The sequence below is a fragment of the Bos indicus x Bos taurus genome, chromosome 5 (genome assembly GCF_003369695.1).
Source record: "Bos indicus x Bos taurus breed Angus x Brahman F1 hybrid chromosome 5, Bos_hybrid_MaternalHap_v2.0, whole genome shotgun sequence".
NCBI lineage: Eukaryota > Metazoa > Chordata > Mammalia > Artiodactyla > Bovidae > Bos > Bos indicus x Bos taurus.
In genome coordinates, this window is record NC_040080.1 from 22,182,977 (window position 1) to 22,201,925 (window position 18,949).

General features: G+C 44.9%; 1 protein-coding gene across 2 annotated transcripts in view; it reads left to right on the forward strand.

Moving 5' to 3' along the window:
• Positions 1 to 18,949, forward strand: part of ETV6 (ETS variant 6) — a 285,602-nt gene that overhangs the window by 233,578 nt on the left and 33,075 nt on the right. For both annotated transcript variants that reach the window (XM_027541361.1, XM_027541360.1), the window contains exon 4: positions 13,534 to 13,668. In XM_027541361.1, the coding sequence (XP_027397162.1) occupies positions 13,534 to 13,668 (135 nt within the window). The remainder of the gene's footprint in view (positions 1 to 13,533; positions 13,669 to 18,949) is intronic.

The following is an 18,949-nucleotide window of genomic DNA, read 5'->3' on the forward strand; positions in this document are numbered from 1 at the left end:
TTCCACCCTACCTTCCTTTCCTCCACGTCTCCCTGCCTCAATCTGGGTGAGGTGCTGGTCCTCATGTTTTTTCCTTTTGGCTGCACCACATGTGGGATCTTACTTCCCTGACAGCGAGTGAACCTGTTCCTCCTGCATTGGAAGCACTGAGTCTTAACAGCTGGATCACCAGGGAAGTCCTGTTGATCCTCTTTTCTGTTCAGTCGCTCAGTTGTGTCCGATTCTTTCTGATCCCATGGACCGCAGCACGCCAGGCATCCCTGTCCTTCACCATCTCCCGGAGCTTGCTCAAACTCATGTCCATCGAGTTGGTGATGCCATCCAGCGATCTCTGTCATCCCCTTCTTCTCCTGCCTTCAATCTTTCCCAACATCAGGGTCTTTTCTAATGAGTCAGTTCTTTGCATCAGGTGGCCAAAGTATTTGAGCTTCAGCATCAGTCCTTCCAATGAATATTCAGGACTGATTTCCTTTAGGATGGACTGGTTGCATCTCTTGCAGTCCAAGGACTTCAGATCTCCTTGCAGTCCAAGACTCTCAAGAGTCTTCTCTAGCATCAGAATTCAAAAGCATCAATTCTTTGGCACTCAGATTTCTTTATGGTCCAATTCTCGCATGCATGACTACTGGAAAAATCATAGGTTTGACTAGATGGACCTTTGTCAGTAAAGTAATGTCTCTGCTTTTTAATATGCTGTCTAGGTTTGTCATAGCTTTTCTTCCAAGGAGCAAGTGTCTTTTGATTTCATGGCTTCAGTCACCATCTGCAGTGATTTTGAAGCCCAAAAGAATAAAGTCTGTCACTGTTTCAGTTGTTTCCCTGTCTATTTGCCATGAAGTAATGGGACCAGATGCCATGATCTTCGTTTTTTGAATGTTGAGTTTTAAGCCAGCTTTTTTATTCTCCTCTTTCATTTTCACTTTCATCAAGAGGCTTTTTAGTTCCTCTTTGCTTTCTGCCATGAGGGCAGTGTCATCTGCATGTCTGAGGTTATTGATTTCTCCCAGCAATCTTGATTCCAGCCTGTGTTTCATCCAGCCTGGCATCTGGCATGATGTACTCTGCATATAAGTTAAATAAGCAGGGTGACAATATACAGCCTTGACGTACTCCTTTCCCAGTTTGGAACCAGTCTGTTGTTCCATGTCTGATTCTAACTGTTGCTTCTCGACCTGCATACAAGTTTCTCAGGAGGCAGGTAAGGTGGTCTGGTATTCCATCTCTTTAAGAATTTTCCACAGTTTGTTTTATCTCAGAACATTTCCTAATTCTGTCATGGCCCCTGACACACATACACAGGGTTCACACTGTGATACATGAGATTGTTTTCTATTCCATATCCTCTCTCAGAGTAGAAAGTTCAGGCTGCGTCCTGTTCAGCTGCCGTGTCTCCAGTGTCTAGCACAGGGCATGACATCTGGTTGGCACTCAATAAATATTAGGTGAATTATGACCCAATCCAAGAGTATCTTACAGCCAGTTAAGGAGTTTGGATGTTATTTTGCAAATAATAGGAAACCACTGAAAGGTTCTGATCAGGAGAAAGATATGATTGAAGCTCTCCCTTTGGTACAATCAGTCCCCTACATACAAATGAGTTCTATTCTGAGAGCATATTCGTTAAGTCCAGTTTGTGCATAAGTTCAACATACTTAGCCTCAGTACCCAACTAACACAATCTGCTATTTAGTACTGTACTATAATAAGTTTATAATACTTTTCACACAAATAATACATTTTAAAAAGCAATAAATAAAGCATTTTTTATCTTACACTATAGTACCATGACAGAGAAGGCAATGGCACCCCACTCCAGTACTCTTGCCTGGAAAATCCTATGGACGGAGGAGCCTGGTGGGCTGCAGTCCATGGGGTCGCTAAGAGTCGGACACGACTGAGCGACTTAGCAGCAGCAGCAGCAGCATAGTACCTTGGAAAGTATAGTAGTGTAGTCCAATGGCTGGCATACAGGGGCTGGCATCCAGTGAACAGGTAAGAAGAGTTACTGACTGGAGGAGGGAGAGGAGGCAGTAGATGGTGGAACAGAAGGACCATCAGCAATAAGAGATGGAGGGCAAGCGCATTCACGTCTTTGAAAGTTTGCAACTTGAAGGTTTGTATGTAGGGGACTTGCTCTCTAGACACTTGCCATCAGTGCGTAGCGTAGATTCACTGGGCCACTAAAAGCAGGAAAACCAGGTACAGTGCTACTGCTACAGTCCTAATTTGAGACTCTGAAGTCCAGGACGGAATCAGTGACACCAAAATAATATGCTTTAGGCATGAAATGGTTATCCTGGCATTTTGGCCAAGTGATGCCAGAGCATTCAGGAAGATGTGCCCTTTTCTGCACAAGTCTGAGACAGAAGCCAGGCCAAGCTGGGAATAATAGATTTCAGAGCATCCCCCATTACATCGAGCTGAGACTAAAGATAAATCTATGTGGTAGGTAATTTAATTTTAAGGCAGCAACCAGAAAGCCATGGACAGAATATCAAGGTGATACCTGCCAGTATGGGCTATCAGAAAACTTGCCACAGAACAGGAGTATTGTCAGAGGAATTGGAAGACAGAAATAAGAAGATGATGAGATGACCCTTCCCATGAGGTAGGTAGCCAGCCAGCAAGGTGATGAGGGCGTGATATACCTGCTCACCTTCTCCTTAGGTAGAGACAATGTATAAATAGAAAACCTTGTTTCTCTCTCATATGAAACATTTGGCACTGCTTCTATTGACCTGCACTTTGCTCTTGCCTTCAACGTAGTAGATGTCACAAGGTCCAGATTCTACACATGTCTCTTCCACATATATCATCACCTCGTTTGCTCTTATCTTCCTTGTCCATAAAATGGAATTTTCACCCTGGGGATCCCAAACTCTCTTTATAGTTCAACCCAACTTCAACCACTGAAAGTGTTAAGCTTTGAGTAAGCATTACAACTTCCCACCTATAGGCAGTAAATAGATACTTTAGTCTCCTTCATGACTGTATACCATGAAAAAACCTAGACTTTACCCAGTTTTTTCCTGTCTTTCTTTAACCTTTATTGCTGCCTAAGACAAGGCAGCAGCAGCTTCTCACTAGTCATAGTGTTGCTAGAATGAAACAAAAGGATCTGATGGGCCATCACCATGAATGGAAGTTTACAGCTTCCTCCCGGCCATGTTTCCTGCCTGGCCTCACCCAGAGTTATGTTTTCTGTGCATAGAAATAACATTCCTTGACACAACTCATCCCATATGTAGACAGGAGAGAACAAGAGTTCGATGAATTATAATTAGTTGAACTATTAAGATACCTTCAGTCAAATACAGTAGCCTCCTTGAACCCCACATTCTCCAACCAATTAAACAAACTACATTTATGCTGTCCACTTTCAGGACAAATGTCCTCCCTTTTCAACCACTAGACTAAAACAGGGAACGTTCAGAATATAGTTTAAGATATTATCTCCAACAGAAGATGTCAAGGTTGAATATAAATGGTAGCTTTTCTTTGAAATAATCTTCTAATCAGGATATAGCAGGATGACAAATTTATAATATTCACAAAGTTAAGGGAAAAGTGTAAAAAAATCTCTATTTTATAAACCTTATCCAGACAGGATTATTTTACCTAGTCCTTGGGCAACTGGGTAGTTATCACATTAAATGGTCTGGGATGATTCAATTCAAAGGAGTTTCATTGAATTTTATGAATTTATTGAATGCCTTGAAATGAATAACTCCAATTGTTACTTGACCTCTTTGAGACTCTGAGAAAACACATTAATCCGAAGGAACAGACAAGTTAGCATTGATATTAACACTCTCATTTTGAGTTATCCATTGCAAGATACTCAGGTGGGATGTATTTAAGTATTCCTTATTTAAATGAACAAAAAGTGTTATTAATTTAATTCATATTAGACTTTTTATCAATGCTTTGTAAAAAACAAGAAACGTTCAAAGATCCTTCAGGTTAATTCAGCAAAAAATGTATTGGGGTTTTACTAAGTAAATGAGTTTTTAACATACTGGAGTGTGATGTTACAAAGTGTTTCTTCCTGTCCAGCCCACCAGCATCTTTTTCTTTGGAAATGTGTTTTGCTTGTGACTTTCAGATATATTAAATTTCTTTTAAAGGTTAAACTTAAATACTGGTCTGTATCTACATATGTTTCCTAGGAAACCAACCTGCCTATTAATCTCTATTAAGCAGTGGTAGGTGGTTTGCTGGCTTGAGTCCACTGGCTGCTTTAGTCTCAACTCACTGGGTTTCAGGGCATGGGTAACAGAGGGGAATTTTAGCCCTAAAGTGTGGGAGTTCCAACAAACATGACCCTTGACTGAAGATACCCAGAGTTGCCTCTCTCTTCTCTTCCTGTGTCTTTGAGCAAAACAAGCCAAAAATATGTGTATTGCCCATCAGCAAAATGCTCAGATAAATCAATTACAGGAGAGTCATGGAATTTGTTAGCATTTTGCTTATCCCATTGGTGAAATGTTGGTGATGACTGACTGATCGCTCTGCTATGCAGAGTCATATTTTAACATGTGAAACATACAGCACTTCCTGTAACTGACAGTGCATACTTATGTCACAATATTTAGATTTTCTCACAAACTTATTCTTTGGTTTACCTTACTTTATCTTCTGTATGCAGGTAAAGGCAGTTGTCTTTCTAGATGTCTTCCTGAGTGAGTCTCCTCTTAAATTTTCAGAGACTTCTCTGGTGGTTCAGTGGCTAAGACTCCATGCTCCCAATGCAGGGGGCCTAGGTTCAATCCTTGGCTGGAAACTGGATCCCACATGCTGCAACTAATTAAGATTTCACATACCCCAACTAAAAATCCTCCATGCTGCAACTAAGACCTGGCTCAGCCAAATAAATAAATAAGTAAATAATTAAATATATATAAAATATTTATGTTAGATATATATTATATATATAATATCCCAATTTTCCCACAACCTGCTCCCTTTTTTTCCCCAGGATCTCTGTGTCCAAGACATAGATATCAAATAAATTTCAAATATTTGTTCCTAAGTGAAAGAGGAATTTATTTTTATGGTCACAGAAAGCACTCTGTATTAAATTAAAAGATTTGTAATTCAATCAGGCTATAAAAATGGATTGAGTGGAATGCTTGGAAACGAAGATAGAGCAGAGCTGGAATACCAAGCAGTCCCACGATGGGAATGTTCTTAGACCACCAGTGGGATCTCCCAGGCCTGTGTCTGAGTTGGTGTTTTCACTGTTGAATTTATGAAACTGAAGGGACTGAGGCCTCAGACGTCATTTTGAACCTGTCACGGGTGGGAAAGAGCAGCAGAGAGTTGAATAGTGTCCCTCCCACACCATATATGCTGTTATTTTTTTGTAACTGGTCAGAGGGAAACTAAAATCTCTGAATAAAAACAGAAGAGAGAGAAAAAGAGAAGAGAACGCTTTGCACATGTAAGAATGTGTTACTTCTGATTATCTTCGTAGGAGGGTGTGTACATAGTAAATTGTCACCTCTGAAAAATGCGAGCTTTTAATAATGTGAAGATTCCGCTTTAAACCTACTGAACTCAAGGTAAACGCCGTGAAACCCCACGGGGAGGGGCTCTGGGTACCCCTGTTGATGACACTCTTCATTGGTCCGATTCTTCTGGAGAATCAGCAGTGTATAATAAGAACTTTAAAACTAATCGTACCCTTTCACTGATAACACCATTTTAGGAAAAGAAAAATCCCATGGAAGCAATCCAATAGGAAGTCAAAAAAGATACCCTTAGTAATTCTATTCATGACAGTGAAGACTGGAAATGCCCATACCACCCCCAGTAGGGGACTGACTGGCTTTAAAAAAACATGGAGAATATAAAAATAGAGGCATACACTGTAGCTTTGCAGCCATTCATTGAGTCACTTCAGTAGATCATTACAGGCCTTGTGGATCATGTTCGGAACTTTAAATGTTATTTTAAAAACAGGTGGAAGCCATTCATGGTCTGAAGCAGAGACTGGCATGGTGAAACCCAGAATTGAGAAGTGGGATGTAGAGCAGTCGGTAGACGCAGTGGCAAGTGCCCGAAACTAAGACATCCAGCGGGGAAAAGCAGGGGCTTCAAGGACTGTTTAGAAGGCAGAGTCTTGGTGATGTTGAATGAGAAGCAGAGAGTCAAGGATGAGTCCTGGTTTCCGACCCAGACAGCTGGGGATTTACTGCACTAGGAAGCACCGATGGTTGTAAAGGCGTTTATGTCGAACATGTAAGACATGTGGTGCCCGGGTGACAGGCAAGAGGACGTGTGTAGGAGGTAACCGAAGGTTCTGAAGGTGAGGAGGGGTGTCTGACTGAGCAGATGTAGTGGAGACCAGCTGACGGCAGCCATGGAGGGGCTGAGATGACCCAGGAGAAAGGCGATGAGAGGCCTGGGAGCCTTAAAGGGTGAGGAAGCAGCGAGAGCAGAAAACCAGGAGATGAGGCATGTCTGAAGCTGTGGGGTGTTCTAAGCGAGGGGGAGACAGTGACTAGTGCTAATGATGTTGCTGAGAGGCAGGTACATCACTCTTTGGCTTTGATGACCTGGAGGTGACCTCGGCAAGAGCACCGTTGTACCTTCCTCCCACCTTCCCCCCATCCCACCCCTCTGAGTCATCACAGAGCACCAAGCTGCGCTTCCTGAGCTGTACGACAGGTTTCCACTAGCTAGTTACGTTACACCGGAGAAGGCAATGGCACCACCCCACTCCAGTGTTCTTGCCTGGAGAATCCCAGAGACGGGGGAGCCTGGTGGGCTGCCGTCTGTGGGGTCGCGCAGTCAGACACAACTGAAGCGACTTAGCAGCAGCAGCAGCAGCTGTGTTACACATGGCAGTGCATGTACATCAGTCCCAACCTCCCAGTTCATCCCCTCCCCCACCCCATGTCCACATGTCCATTCCCTACATCTGCATCTCGATTCCTGCAAATAGGGAGGGGGTATACATCCATGGCTAGCTGATTCACTTCCTTGTACAGCAGAAACCAACACAGCATTGTAAAGCAACTATACCTCAATTTAAAAAAAAAAAAAAAAGCACTTTGGAGAGGGTTGGACTGGAGACCAGAGGGCCCGGAGAAGTGCACGGAGAGGGGCGTAGTGATAACAGAGTTGGACAGCTCTTCGGGAAGTTTGGCTGCAATGGGAAGAGAAACAGGGACAGCACCTGGAGGGGAAGATGAGGACAGAGTAGGGTGTGTGTGTGTGTGTGTGTGTGAGCACGTGTGTGTATGTGTGTGTAGAAGACAGAAAACACTTGAAGCCGCTTAAATGCTAAAGGGAAGAGACCCATAGGAAGAAGTTGACGATATACTGCACACCGGGACAGGGAAAGAAACGGTGAACTAGAAATATGTGTGTGAAATGATGTCCGCTATAAAAAAAATTCCATTCTTATGACTTTATGAAACTTATGTGTGTCCTTGAAAGACAAAAAGTACTGAAGCAGAGCAAATAGTTTCCAGATTTTTTTGGAGACATGTCAGTTAATAATCATCATAGTCACAAGGAATACCATCTCCTGAGCACACAGGAGAGCAGACCTGGGGCCGACGCTCATTCACATCATCTCATTTAATCCTCATAACAGCCCTGCCAAGTCTAGGCATTGTTCTCCTTTGATACAAAAGAATATTTAAGCCTTGAACTAAGGCTCAAAGACAAAAGGTAATTTGCCTCAGGACATGCAGCTGATGAATAAAGGAACCGGGATTCAAACCTGGGACTCCCTTGCTCCAGAGCCCAAGCTCTGTCTTCTAAAAGTAAAGAAACTTAGGTAAATTTAACCCTCTAAACAGTATCTTTATGTTCTTGGTCTTCAGACACTAGTAAAATTGCTAAGGCAACTTGCAGCAGTTTTGTTCACTCTCTACTGCTTGTTTCAAACAAATTGCAAATATTAGAATTTAGGATTCTCGAAGTAGATGCCTAGGTTTTAACACCAAGGTCACTGATACAAAATTGTGTATCTGTTTAGTTTGTGGGTTTCTGTGTGTGTATGCAGGTATCTAGGAGTGTATCTAGGGTTTATAGGACCTGAAGTTATAATGTGAAGACACGCAGTTCTAGGTTTCCTTTTTTTTAATTTGCATTTATTTGTGGTGTGCCAGCTCTCCGTTGCTGTGCACGGGCCTTCTCTAGTTGTGACAAGTGGGGCTCCTCTCTAGTTGCAGTGTGCGGGCTTCTCATTGTGGTGGCTTCTGTTGTTGCAGAACACAGGCTGTAGGCCGTGTGGGCTTCAGTAGTTGTGGCGAAGGGGCTTAGGTGCCCCATGGGCATGTGGGCTCTTCCTGGACCAGGGATCAAACCCATGACCCCTGCATTGGCAGGTGGATCCTTAACCACTGAGCCTGGAGGAAAAGTCCCTTAGGTTTCCTTTCATGGGACTATGCAAACAAAGGCCCCTGAAACTCACTGGCTTCACAGCAAACCCACCTGTGCATGTGGATACATGAACCATGTGTGTATGCCTGAAGACAGCGGGAGAAACCAACAAAAGCTGTTGTCCCTTAAACAATAGCCTTGGTTTCATTGCTTAGTACAATGGAAGCATCTTTTAGGGTTAGTACTAGTTATGTCTTTTCTGGGAAGACAGGGAAGATTTATCAAGGATTGAACAGGCCAAGAGTTTCTTGAACAAGTGCCTTGAATTCAGGCCAGTGGTCATTCGCTTTGTTAGATATGTAGCACTATGGCTCCTGCTCTTTATACAGCAGGCAAATAAATATAACTTCTTTTTAAATATCTTCTTTATTCCAGAGATCTTTTTGTTAATATCACTTTTGCGATGTCATCTCCTGTGTGTATAAAGATTTTCAGAATGTAGCCAGAAAGCATACTGGCTGCTGGAGGAACTGGGGGCCAGTGAAGATGGAAAAGGATGGGGGGGCACCTTTATTTATTTAGGAAATGGTTGCAGATGGGACACACGTGCTGTGCTGCTCCAAAAGCCAAAAACTAGGAACCGAGGTACATGAGATTACAGAGGACGCCAGCTTCCAGCCCAACAGAAGAACCTTCTAGCGACTAGAGCTGTCCAAAAATGGTTTGCTTATGCTGTGGCCTGCTGCCCGTCATGGAAGTACTCAGCCAAAGCTACTTCTTGGCAGGGGGCTTTTGCTGAACACAAGTTCAAATCCTTCTAAGAAACTTGTAGAATCCTAAGATTCCAAGTCATTATCGGCCACAAAATATTCCTGCCAGGCACACACAGCGACACACGCAGTGGGTTGGTTTTGCCCCAGAGTAGTGATGTTTGTGCTAAGCCAGCCCCGTTCCCCAACTGAGCTCCTGGTCGCCAAGGAAACAGGTCTGTGGATGGACTGGTTCAGTACTCTGCGGTCTTAGGAGTACGTTTTTCCCTAACCTGGGACCCTGGGCCCAGGCTCCTACCCTTTAGCTAGCTGTCACAGGTGTCACTTCTGAATGCTGTCTTACCAGTTCTTGCAATTTAGGTAAGGAACTGGCCGAGCTCTGCCTGACCTCCTCTCCCCCACTCACTCAGAGAGAAGCCTTCTCTGCCTGGCTCCCTTTGCCAATTTTGGGATGAAAGGCTGCAGAGAGGCAGCACAAGGGCCTGGGGGAAGTACAGGGCAGAGCACAAGTTGGTCCGGCTTAGCCCATCAAGCCAGGGTGAGGCATCTGGAGAGACCAAGATGGGCGAATGACCTCAGTCCACCTTGCCCTTTCTGAAAGGGGAACATAAACATGACCATGACCCAGATACTCCTGCTTTGTTCTCCCTCGGGATCCACAGGTCTGTCCTAAACCACTTCAGTAATATCTGCAATAATAGTGGAGATAGTGGTGGTCACACAGCAACTGGTGTTTGCTGGGTTCTCACTGTCAGATGCTGTGATGACTGTATTACATGATTACCTTGTTGGGTCCTCATAGGCACCCTGAAAGGTAGTGGTGGTTGTTTAGCTGCTCAGTCATGTCCAACTCTTTGTGACCCCAGGATTGTAGCCTGCCAGGCTCCTTTGCCCATGGGATTTCTCAGGCAGGAACACTGGAGTGGGTTGCCATTTCCTTCTCCAGGGGCTTCCCTGGTGGCTCAGACGGTAAAGCATCTGCCTGCGATGTTCAGTCCCTAGGTCAGGAAGATCCTCTGGAGAAGGAAATGGCAACCCACTCCAGTACCCTTGCCTGGAAAATCCCATGGACAGAGGAGCCTTGTATGCTACAGTCCATGGAGTCGCAGAGTTGGACACAACTGAGCGACTTCACTTTCCTTTCTCCAGGGGATCTTCCCAACCCAGTGCTCAAACCCATGTCTCCTGCATCGGCAGGCAGGTTCTTTACCACTGAGCCACCTGGGAAGCCCTCCTGGGAGGAAGATGCTACTGTGCTGTGTTGTGCTTAGTCGCTCAGTTGTGTCTGACTCTTTGTGGCCCCATGGTCTGTAGCCTCCCCAGGGTCCTCTGTCCATGGAATTCTCCAGGCAAGAATATTGGAGTGGGTTGCTATTCCCTTCTCCAGGGGATCTTCCCAACCCAGAAATTGAACCCAGGTCTCCCACATTGCAGGCGGATTCTTTACTGTCTGAGCCACCAGGGAAGCCCAAGAATACTGGAGTGGGTAGCCTATCCCTTTTCCAGGGGATCTTCCCGACCCAGAAATTGAACCAACTCCTGCATTGGAGGTGGATTCTTTACCAGCTGAGCTATCAGGGAAGCCCAGATGCTGCTAATACTGCCATTTTACAGATGAGGAACTGATGCCTGGAGAACTTAAAGGACATCCACTTTGTTGACTCGCTTTCTCTGTACCCACAGAGAAATGGAAAGAAAGTGATGGCCACTCCCCACTCAGAGCCCTTGGAGTGACCCCCAAGGAGGGGCCAGGTGTCACGTGCACCCAGACCCTGCTGCTTGACATCCTCCTCTGAGGGGAATGTTTGCATTTCGCAGAAAGTTCAGAGACCTGCTCAAGGTCGCCTGGTGCAGCGAGGCTCGTCCCGCAGGCCAGGCCCCAGGGCCCTCCCTGCACACCAGCCTGCCTCCAAACCCGCAGTCCACCACCCTCACACACACTCAATCTGCATTTCCTGGCTTCCCCTTTCTAAACGGGCACATTAATTACTGCCCATTTGTCTTAGTAATCATCTGGAACACTTTTTTTTTTTTTCAGGGTTTTCATTTTCTCTCGGGCTACTACTGAAATAAAGCTTTGCTCAAACCCACGGGATAGAACACCAGCTATGCGAGGCCATGTAAATGGGAAAAGTTCAGGAAGACATTTACGCTAAACCCCAAGAAACAAAGTGTTGATTAGGGACTTATTTTTGTGAGCGATTAAAATATGAATCATTAAAATAGGACGGTATTTCAGGCTCTGTATCCTGATCTCGTCAGCGACAGCATCACCATGACTACTGGGTCTGAATTAGATGAGCTCCAGAGCCTTTCCCAGCCGCTCGCAGTTGTGTGTCATCGCTCTCCCTTATACACACAACGCTCTCAAGTCTGGTTCAGAACACCTCTGCGGCTCCTCGCCCGTGTCAATGAAAGCAAAGACCCAGTGATATAAGGCCTTCCGTTCTTAAAGGTTTTTTGCTCTGTTTGATCACAGTCATAAAGAGTGGCAATAAAAGTGTTGTTCAGTTGTGTCCAACTCTTCTTGACCCCTTGGATTGTAGCCCACCAGGCTCCTCTGTCCATGGGATTCTCCAGGCAAGAATACTGGAGTGGGTTGCCATGCCCTAACAGTGGCAGTAAGTTATATTAATATAACGACCAAAATTCGAAGATAGAGGAAGAAACAAAAGTGAAACCCAAGGGAATCTCAGGGATCACTTAGGATGGAGTATTATGGAGCTTTATTTGGTACAGATAGAAAAGGTGCAGAAGTTTGCAGAAACAAAGGAATTCATTTGGAGTGTTTCTCAGGTTCAGACTGAGTTGAAGGGAAAAAAAAAAAAAAGTTTAGCCATAGCCCAAAATATGCAGTTAAATTAAGTTGTTAATTAAAGTATCTGTTAAAAATGGCTAAAATTAGAGACAAAAAGCCCATTGTTTGGTACAGTTGTTGACTGCGTATCTGTGTGTGGAAGGGCGTAGGGGGACAGTCAGAAAAGCCTGCGGTATTTTTAAGATTAATCACCCACGTCGAAGGGGTGTTGAGGCACCCACCTGCGTTTTTGAACTTGGAGCTAAGTCAAAGGGGAGGGACAAGACCAGAACAGCTTTTCTTTCTTTCTTTTTTTTTTTGCTAATTAACTACTCAGTGGACACTTCAAATACAAAATATATCAGCACAGAAGGCCCCCAGTTCAAACCAGCCCCTACCATCCTCTGCGAGAGGCTGACATCCAAAGATGATTTTTAGAGCTGGTGGAACCTGGGAGCAATGCCTGTGTATATTTTTAGAAGGAAGCATAAGTTTTAGCTTCCCAGAATATGCTAGTTCATTATGGGGTATCTTTAATATTAATAGTTAGCACCTCTGATTGGACGTGTAAATTTTTTTTTTTCTGTATTTATTCTTTTCCTGCCTGGGATTGGGGTGGATTAGAAAAAGGCACTTTTTTTTTTTCCTGTTGGGAAGATTTCTATGAAGAATCCATGAGTTGTCATTGAAACATTAAAACTTTTCATCCTTAATGACTTTATCTTCTTTGAATAATCTAAAATGCAAATAGATACAAAAAGTATTTTTTTTAAATAAAAGGAATAGCAATAAGTTGGGACAATTTAAGTTTCCAGTAAAGTCTGGTACATCCCTATGACAGGCTGTTATATTGCAGTTACTAAAGCAGTTGAATGATGTGGAGGGAAAAAGATACTCAACTATGATAAGCTTGATTCTCATTCTATATCATATACTGTTGTTGTTGTTCAGTCGCTCAGTTGTGTCCAACTCTTTGCAACCCCATGAACTGCAGCACACCAGGCTTCCCCATCCTTCACCATCTCCTGGAGTTTGCTCAAACTCATGTCCATTGAGTCAGTGATGCCATCCCGCCATCTCATCCTCTGTCACCCCCTTCTCCTCCTGCCCTCAAACTTCCCAGCATCAGGGTCTTTTCCAGTGAGTCAGTTCTTTGCATCAGGTGGCCAAAGTATTGGAGCTTCAGCTTCAGCACCAGTCCTTCCAGTGAATATTCAGGTTTGATTTCCTTTAAGATTGACTGGTTTGATTTCCTTCCTGTCTAAGGGACTCTCAAGAGTCTTCTCCAGCACCACAGTTTGAAAGCATCAATTCTTCAGCAAAAACATACTGTATATAGTATTAACAGGGTCCGTGTTTCTTAGGAATAGGATTATAGATAACTTTTGTTTTCTTTCTCCCTTCCTATTCCTTTTTTGTATATGACTTTCATAATTAAAAAAGTTTTTTAAAAGTCCCACATGGCTCTGACCATCGAGTATTAGTGCCACATCCTATCCCCTGCAAGCTCCCGGTGGACAGACCTACCTTCCTCAACACTGTGCCAGGCTCAGAGTCAGAGCTCAGCAAATAGTTGTTGAACGGAACACTCCCATTTCCCTGTTTCTTTCTCCTTTTTCTCTCCAGGTGATGTGCTCTATGAACTCCTTCAGCATATTCTGAAGCAGAGGAAACCTCGGATTCTTTTCTCACCGTTCTTTCACCCCGGAAACTCGATACACACGCAGCAGGAAGTCATCCTTCACCAGAACCATGAAGAAGGTACCCGGGAGGCGTCTCTCTCGTCCGAGATGTAGCCCAACCCTAAAGCTTCCGCTGTCTCTGTGTTCTTATTCACGTGATTCATTTTTCATTTGACCAACATTTATTGAGTACTGACTGTGTTTGAGACCCTAGGGGAAATGCCAAGGTGAATAATAAGATCTCTCTTTGGTTCTCTGCAACTCCCAGTCTCGTGGAGGAGATGAGATAGATACGCATGTCAATAACAAAGAATAGCTATAACAGGCACCATAAAGAGACGATGGAAGGGGAGATGACAGCCAGTGCAGGCATCAGGTTCAGTGTCACGAAGGAGGTGACCTGCAGGACTCCTTGAAGGTCTGATAAGCCGGAATGAAGTGGGGGAACATTCCAGGAGGACCCAAAATGGAGTTAGAGAGCAATCTCTAACTGGAATTGAGAGCAATAGAATAGAGAGCAATCACGTACCTTTGATGAAGAAAGATTTCAAACAGACCCCAAATAGGGAGAATAAACTAACGAGAGCCCTGTGAGCCATCCCCCTGTCTCAACAGTGATCCACATTTCGCTGCTGTAGAACCAGTCCAAGGAGGTAAGATTAGAAGCAGGATGTGGAGGACTTTGATTTCTGGGCTGTGGAGCAAAGTAATGGGGAGTCATTGAAGATTTTGAGCAGAGGGTCACATATGCTGGGGGAAGAAAAGAGACCCAAACCCTGTGAACTCGATGGGGATCCGGGGGGGGGGTCTCGTCCTCGTGCTCCGAAGGCGGCGTCTTGCCGTGTGTTTGGTGGGAGGACTTAGTTCAGACGTTCAGGCAACGCTCTGCTCTGTCCAGTTACATGGTTCTTATCAAATTACTGGTAGAAAACAGAACAAAAGACCAGAATTGAATTGTGGCCCCAGACAGAGTTCCACAGCAGGTGTTTGGGGACAAAAATAGGGTGTAAAAAATCTTCCTCTGCTCCCTGTTCTGTTAAACTGCAATGTATCAGGCCTCCTGGGAGCATTTCCTCCACACCTTTCTGCCTGAATTGGAAACCAAAGTAATTCTTTTAAATGTATCCTTCAGACCAGATTATGAGGGGCCTAAAACCCTGTGTTTTTTGTTTGTTTTTCTAGAGGCATTTCCTTAAACTGATGGAGCATCCCCCAGAGCAGCACTATTTTTGTTTCATTGTTGGCAAATTAAAAAATGAGAAGTTATGTGTTTTCTTAATTAACACTTCACCAAACAGAGCCTGGCTTCAGGCGACCTGACCGGCATCTCTTTCGTGTGCCAGGCATTTCACAGTGGGTTCCCTCGCCTCCGTGATGGAGAATAAACCTGTGCTTCTTGCAGGCTCCCTGCCTGTGCCTCTCAGCCTGTCTTCCCCCAGCGTTACCTTTGCTGAATTTACCTGCTGCCTCTCAATCCCAGTTTGGTTTCTCTGCTCTTTTACCCTTCCTGCCCTATACATTTGCATAGTAGCCAATAGCTACTCCAGAGAACAGGAGGTGAGTTTACTGAAGCTTGATATTAGGGCAAGAAGCAGAGTATGTAGGCTGCGTCTTCAAATACAAAATGTGTATGATGGCTTGTTGGGGGTGGTGCATGCGTGCTGGTCACTTCAGTTGTGACCCTGCGACCCCATGGACTATAGCCCACCAGGCTCCTCTGTCCATGGGGATTCTCCAGGCAAGAATACTGGAGTGGGTTGCCGTTCCCTTCTCCAGGGGACCTTCCCAACCCAGGGATTGAACCCTCGTCTCTTACGCCTCCTGCATTGCAGGCAGGTTCTTTACCATTAGTGCCACCTGGGAAATCCAGCTGGGGGCGGGGTTGTCTTTTATTTGTTTTCTCTTTGTCCTTTTGTCGGTTTTCTCTCTCTTTTTCTCATTATTTATAAAAAGGAAAATTCCTATTTGGAATTTCTCTTCCCCTTTTTATCCTCAGCTGTGATTGGTGGCCGATGGCCTCGCCTCATGACAACTCCCTCCTCCCCTCGGCCTGACCTGACTCCTGAGCAGGTGTGTTTGTTGTTCTTATTGGCAGGAGCCACTCGGTAGGGAACGCCAGCCCCTCTCTGAGCCCGTCTCCCACCAAGAAAATACAAATGCACTACCAAACATGCCCTAGTGAGCCATGCCCTCAAGTGCTGTGCTGTTGGCAGTAGTGAGCTCAGCAGGTAAAAAGATGGAGCTAAGGAGGCCAAGGTCAAGGGCTGATCAATCGCCCTGTGGACCAGATAGCTCTGCTTCAGACCTGCCCTTAAAAGTAGCCCCTTCTCAGAGATGGTTCCTTCAAGCTGTTGGCCAGGAATCATGATCGTGCTACCTGCCCTGCTCCTCCACCTGCTCTCACATAAGCAGGTGGACACACAGAAAGGAGCCTAGGTCTGTGTCAGATGGGATCACGTGAGAAGAGCTGTACTAGCCACAAGGTGATATGAGGCGCCTGCCGGCCCCCAGAACTCCAGATGTATGGGTGGATTTGTCGACAGAAAGGGACCAACTGGAGAGGTGAATGATGTGTACAAGATCCCTACCTCCAACCACCTTTCCTTTCTTTTCCATCAAAAAAAATATATATCCAGCTTAACATGAGTTGGCCCTAGGATCAATACTGTTATATCATGAATGAAAGGAAAACTGTTAGTTGCTCAGTCATATCTGACTCATTGCCACCCCATGGACTGTAGCCCCCCCGCCCCAGGCTCCTCTGTCTAAAGAATTCTCCAGGCAAGACCACTGGAGTGGGTTGCCATTCCCTTCTCCAGGGGATCTTTGCGACCTAGGCATCAAACCTGGGTCTCGCATGTTGCAGGCAGACACTTTACCGTCTGAGCCACCAGGGAAAACTGGTAACACATTAATATGGGCATGTGTTCACATACAGAAAGATCTGATCTTGCGGGGGAGAAAGTTTGTGAAGTGAAATTATAAGCATCCAATATTACATCCCTAATGATTTGTGTTACATAATTGGGGTTACAGAACAATGTAAAAGTGTGTTGCTGTTGACTTGACACAGAGCTGAGAATGAAAAAACAGGACACTCCAGAGAGAATCAACTCAGCCCCTCAACAGGCTGGCACCGTGAGGCATGCAGAGACATGGAAACACAAAGCTTTATTCACTCCTCCACCCCACCTCCCCCAGGGTCTTCACCTCATCACTGCCATCGACTTGACCAATTCAGACATTCATGATTTCACAGCAGGAATTTATATCACAGGACAAGCGTATCTTGTTTATCCCAGCAACAGTTCCTTGCAGATACCCCAAGTGAGTACATTACACTGCAGTCTCGCCTTCTGTACTAGCATCCACATGGCAGTGCCAAGCCAGGAGGTCACTGTTAGCTCAGAGGCTCTGATGGGAGAGAAAGGTGACCTATGAATTCAGATCTTTCATTCTGTAAACATTCATTGTCTCTGCGATGTACACTGTTCTACAACTGTGTTATAACTTGGGCCTAAGCAGTACTCAAATTACCACCTTCGTCTAGGAGAACCAGCATTCTTCTCTTCCCTTACTTAGTTACTGAGCTTCCCTGGTGGCTCAGATGGTAAAGAATCTGCCTGCAGTGTGGGAGACCCAGGTTCGATCCCTGGGTTGGAAAGATCCTCTGGAGAAGAGAATGACTCCAGTATTCTTGCCTGGAGAATCCCATAGACAGAGGAGCATGGTGGGCTACAGTTCATGGAGGTCGCAACAAGTCAGGCATGACCGAGGGACTAACATTTTCACTCTTACATAGCTATGGAAGGGCTGGGGAAGGCACTATTATATAAGTAAGATAACTATATAACTTTTCATCTGTACCCAGACACTTACGCCACTGAAATGGGACTCTAGACACATGGTCAGCTTAGAAATAATGTTCTAAAGAATGGGACCTGGCCATCAGGAAACCAGGTTCTAATCCTCTCTTCTGCTGTAACAGTCATAAGGGCTCAGTTTCTCATTTCTGTCACTCACCCCAGTTACAAGACAGGAAATTCAACCAAATGGTCTCAGATCTTAAGAACTCTCAAGTCCTGAGGACTGAGTCTCCCTGGGTGATACAAAGATGAATAAGACACGTTCTCTACCTTCAGAGTCATGAGCGACTAAAATCCAGAAAAACACAACAGTGTCCTGTCTGGTGATGCTCAGAAATGCTGAGCATCAATTCTCGTTTATCTTGTCTTATCAAGAACTTTTGATAATATTACCCCTCTTAGTAGTCAGACCAAGAGTAGCGTCATTCACTTGTTTCATGATGAAAACCTCATTTTAAGTAGATTGCTTTTCTTTGGTGGGTGACCCATTTTATCTGCATGAGATGAGTTAGGTGTAAGTTAGATAGCAATGTGGGGTATAGCTATGTGGGGTAAAGAACCTGCCTACCAGTGCAGGAGATGTGAGTTCAATCCCTGGGTTGGGAAGATCCCCTGGAGAAGGAAATGGCAACGCACTCCAATATTCTTGCCTGGAGAATCCTGTAGACAGAGGAGCCTGCCAGGCTACACTGTATGGGATCACAAGAGTGGGACACAACTGAGCGACTAAACAATAGCAGATAGCTATGCAGGCAGGAGGCTACATATTTCACCAAAACCAGGAGGCACAACGTCTTTAGAAATTTCAGACCCACAAATGGTCGTGATGATGGTTATTTAGTTGCTAAGTTGTGTCCAACTCTTGGGACATCGTGGACTGTAGCCCAAAAGGCTCCTCTGACCCTAGGATTTTCCAAGCAGGAATACTAGAGTGGGTTGCCATTTCCTTCTCCAAGGAATCTTCCCTACCCAGGGATCAAACCTGGCTCTCCTGCACTGCAGGCAGATTCTTTACCGACTAAGCTACCAGGGAAGCCCCTACAAATGCTTATAAAAATACATTTGTTTTGTTACAGTTATGATTAACTTTTGATACTTTGGGTTCTGAAAGCAGTGACTTTGGGCTCTGATGGAATATTTAAGGAGATAAGCTTTGTCCCAAAATATACACTGGATTGCCACTGGTCCTTGGGTATTAGAACTGCTTGAATGAGTGATTCCCTAAAAGCTCATTGAGTGATTAAAATATGCTTCTAATCCGGGCTGGTCTCTGAATGAGATCAGCTCTGCAAAGCCACCCATGTTGGACTGGATGTGCACAAGCTTCCAGGGAGGAAGAACAGGATCTATGTTTCTCAAATATGCCCATCTCACTACCTCTTTGGGGGACCCTCCTATAATGTCAGCCCTTCAGTCCCACCGTCTCCTGTGCTCCCATCTGAGAGACTGGGAGGTGATTTTTCATCACTTGAGTTTGAAACTGTTTGCACCCGC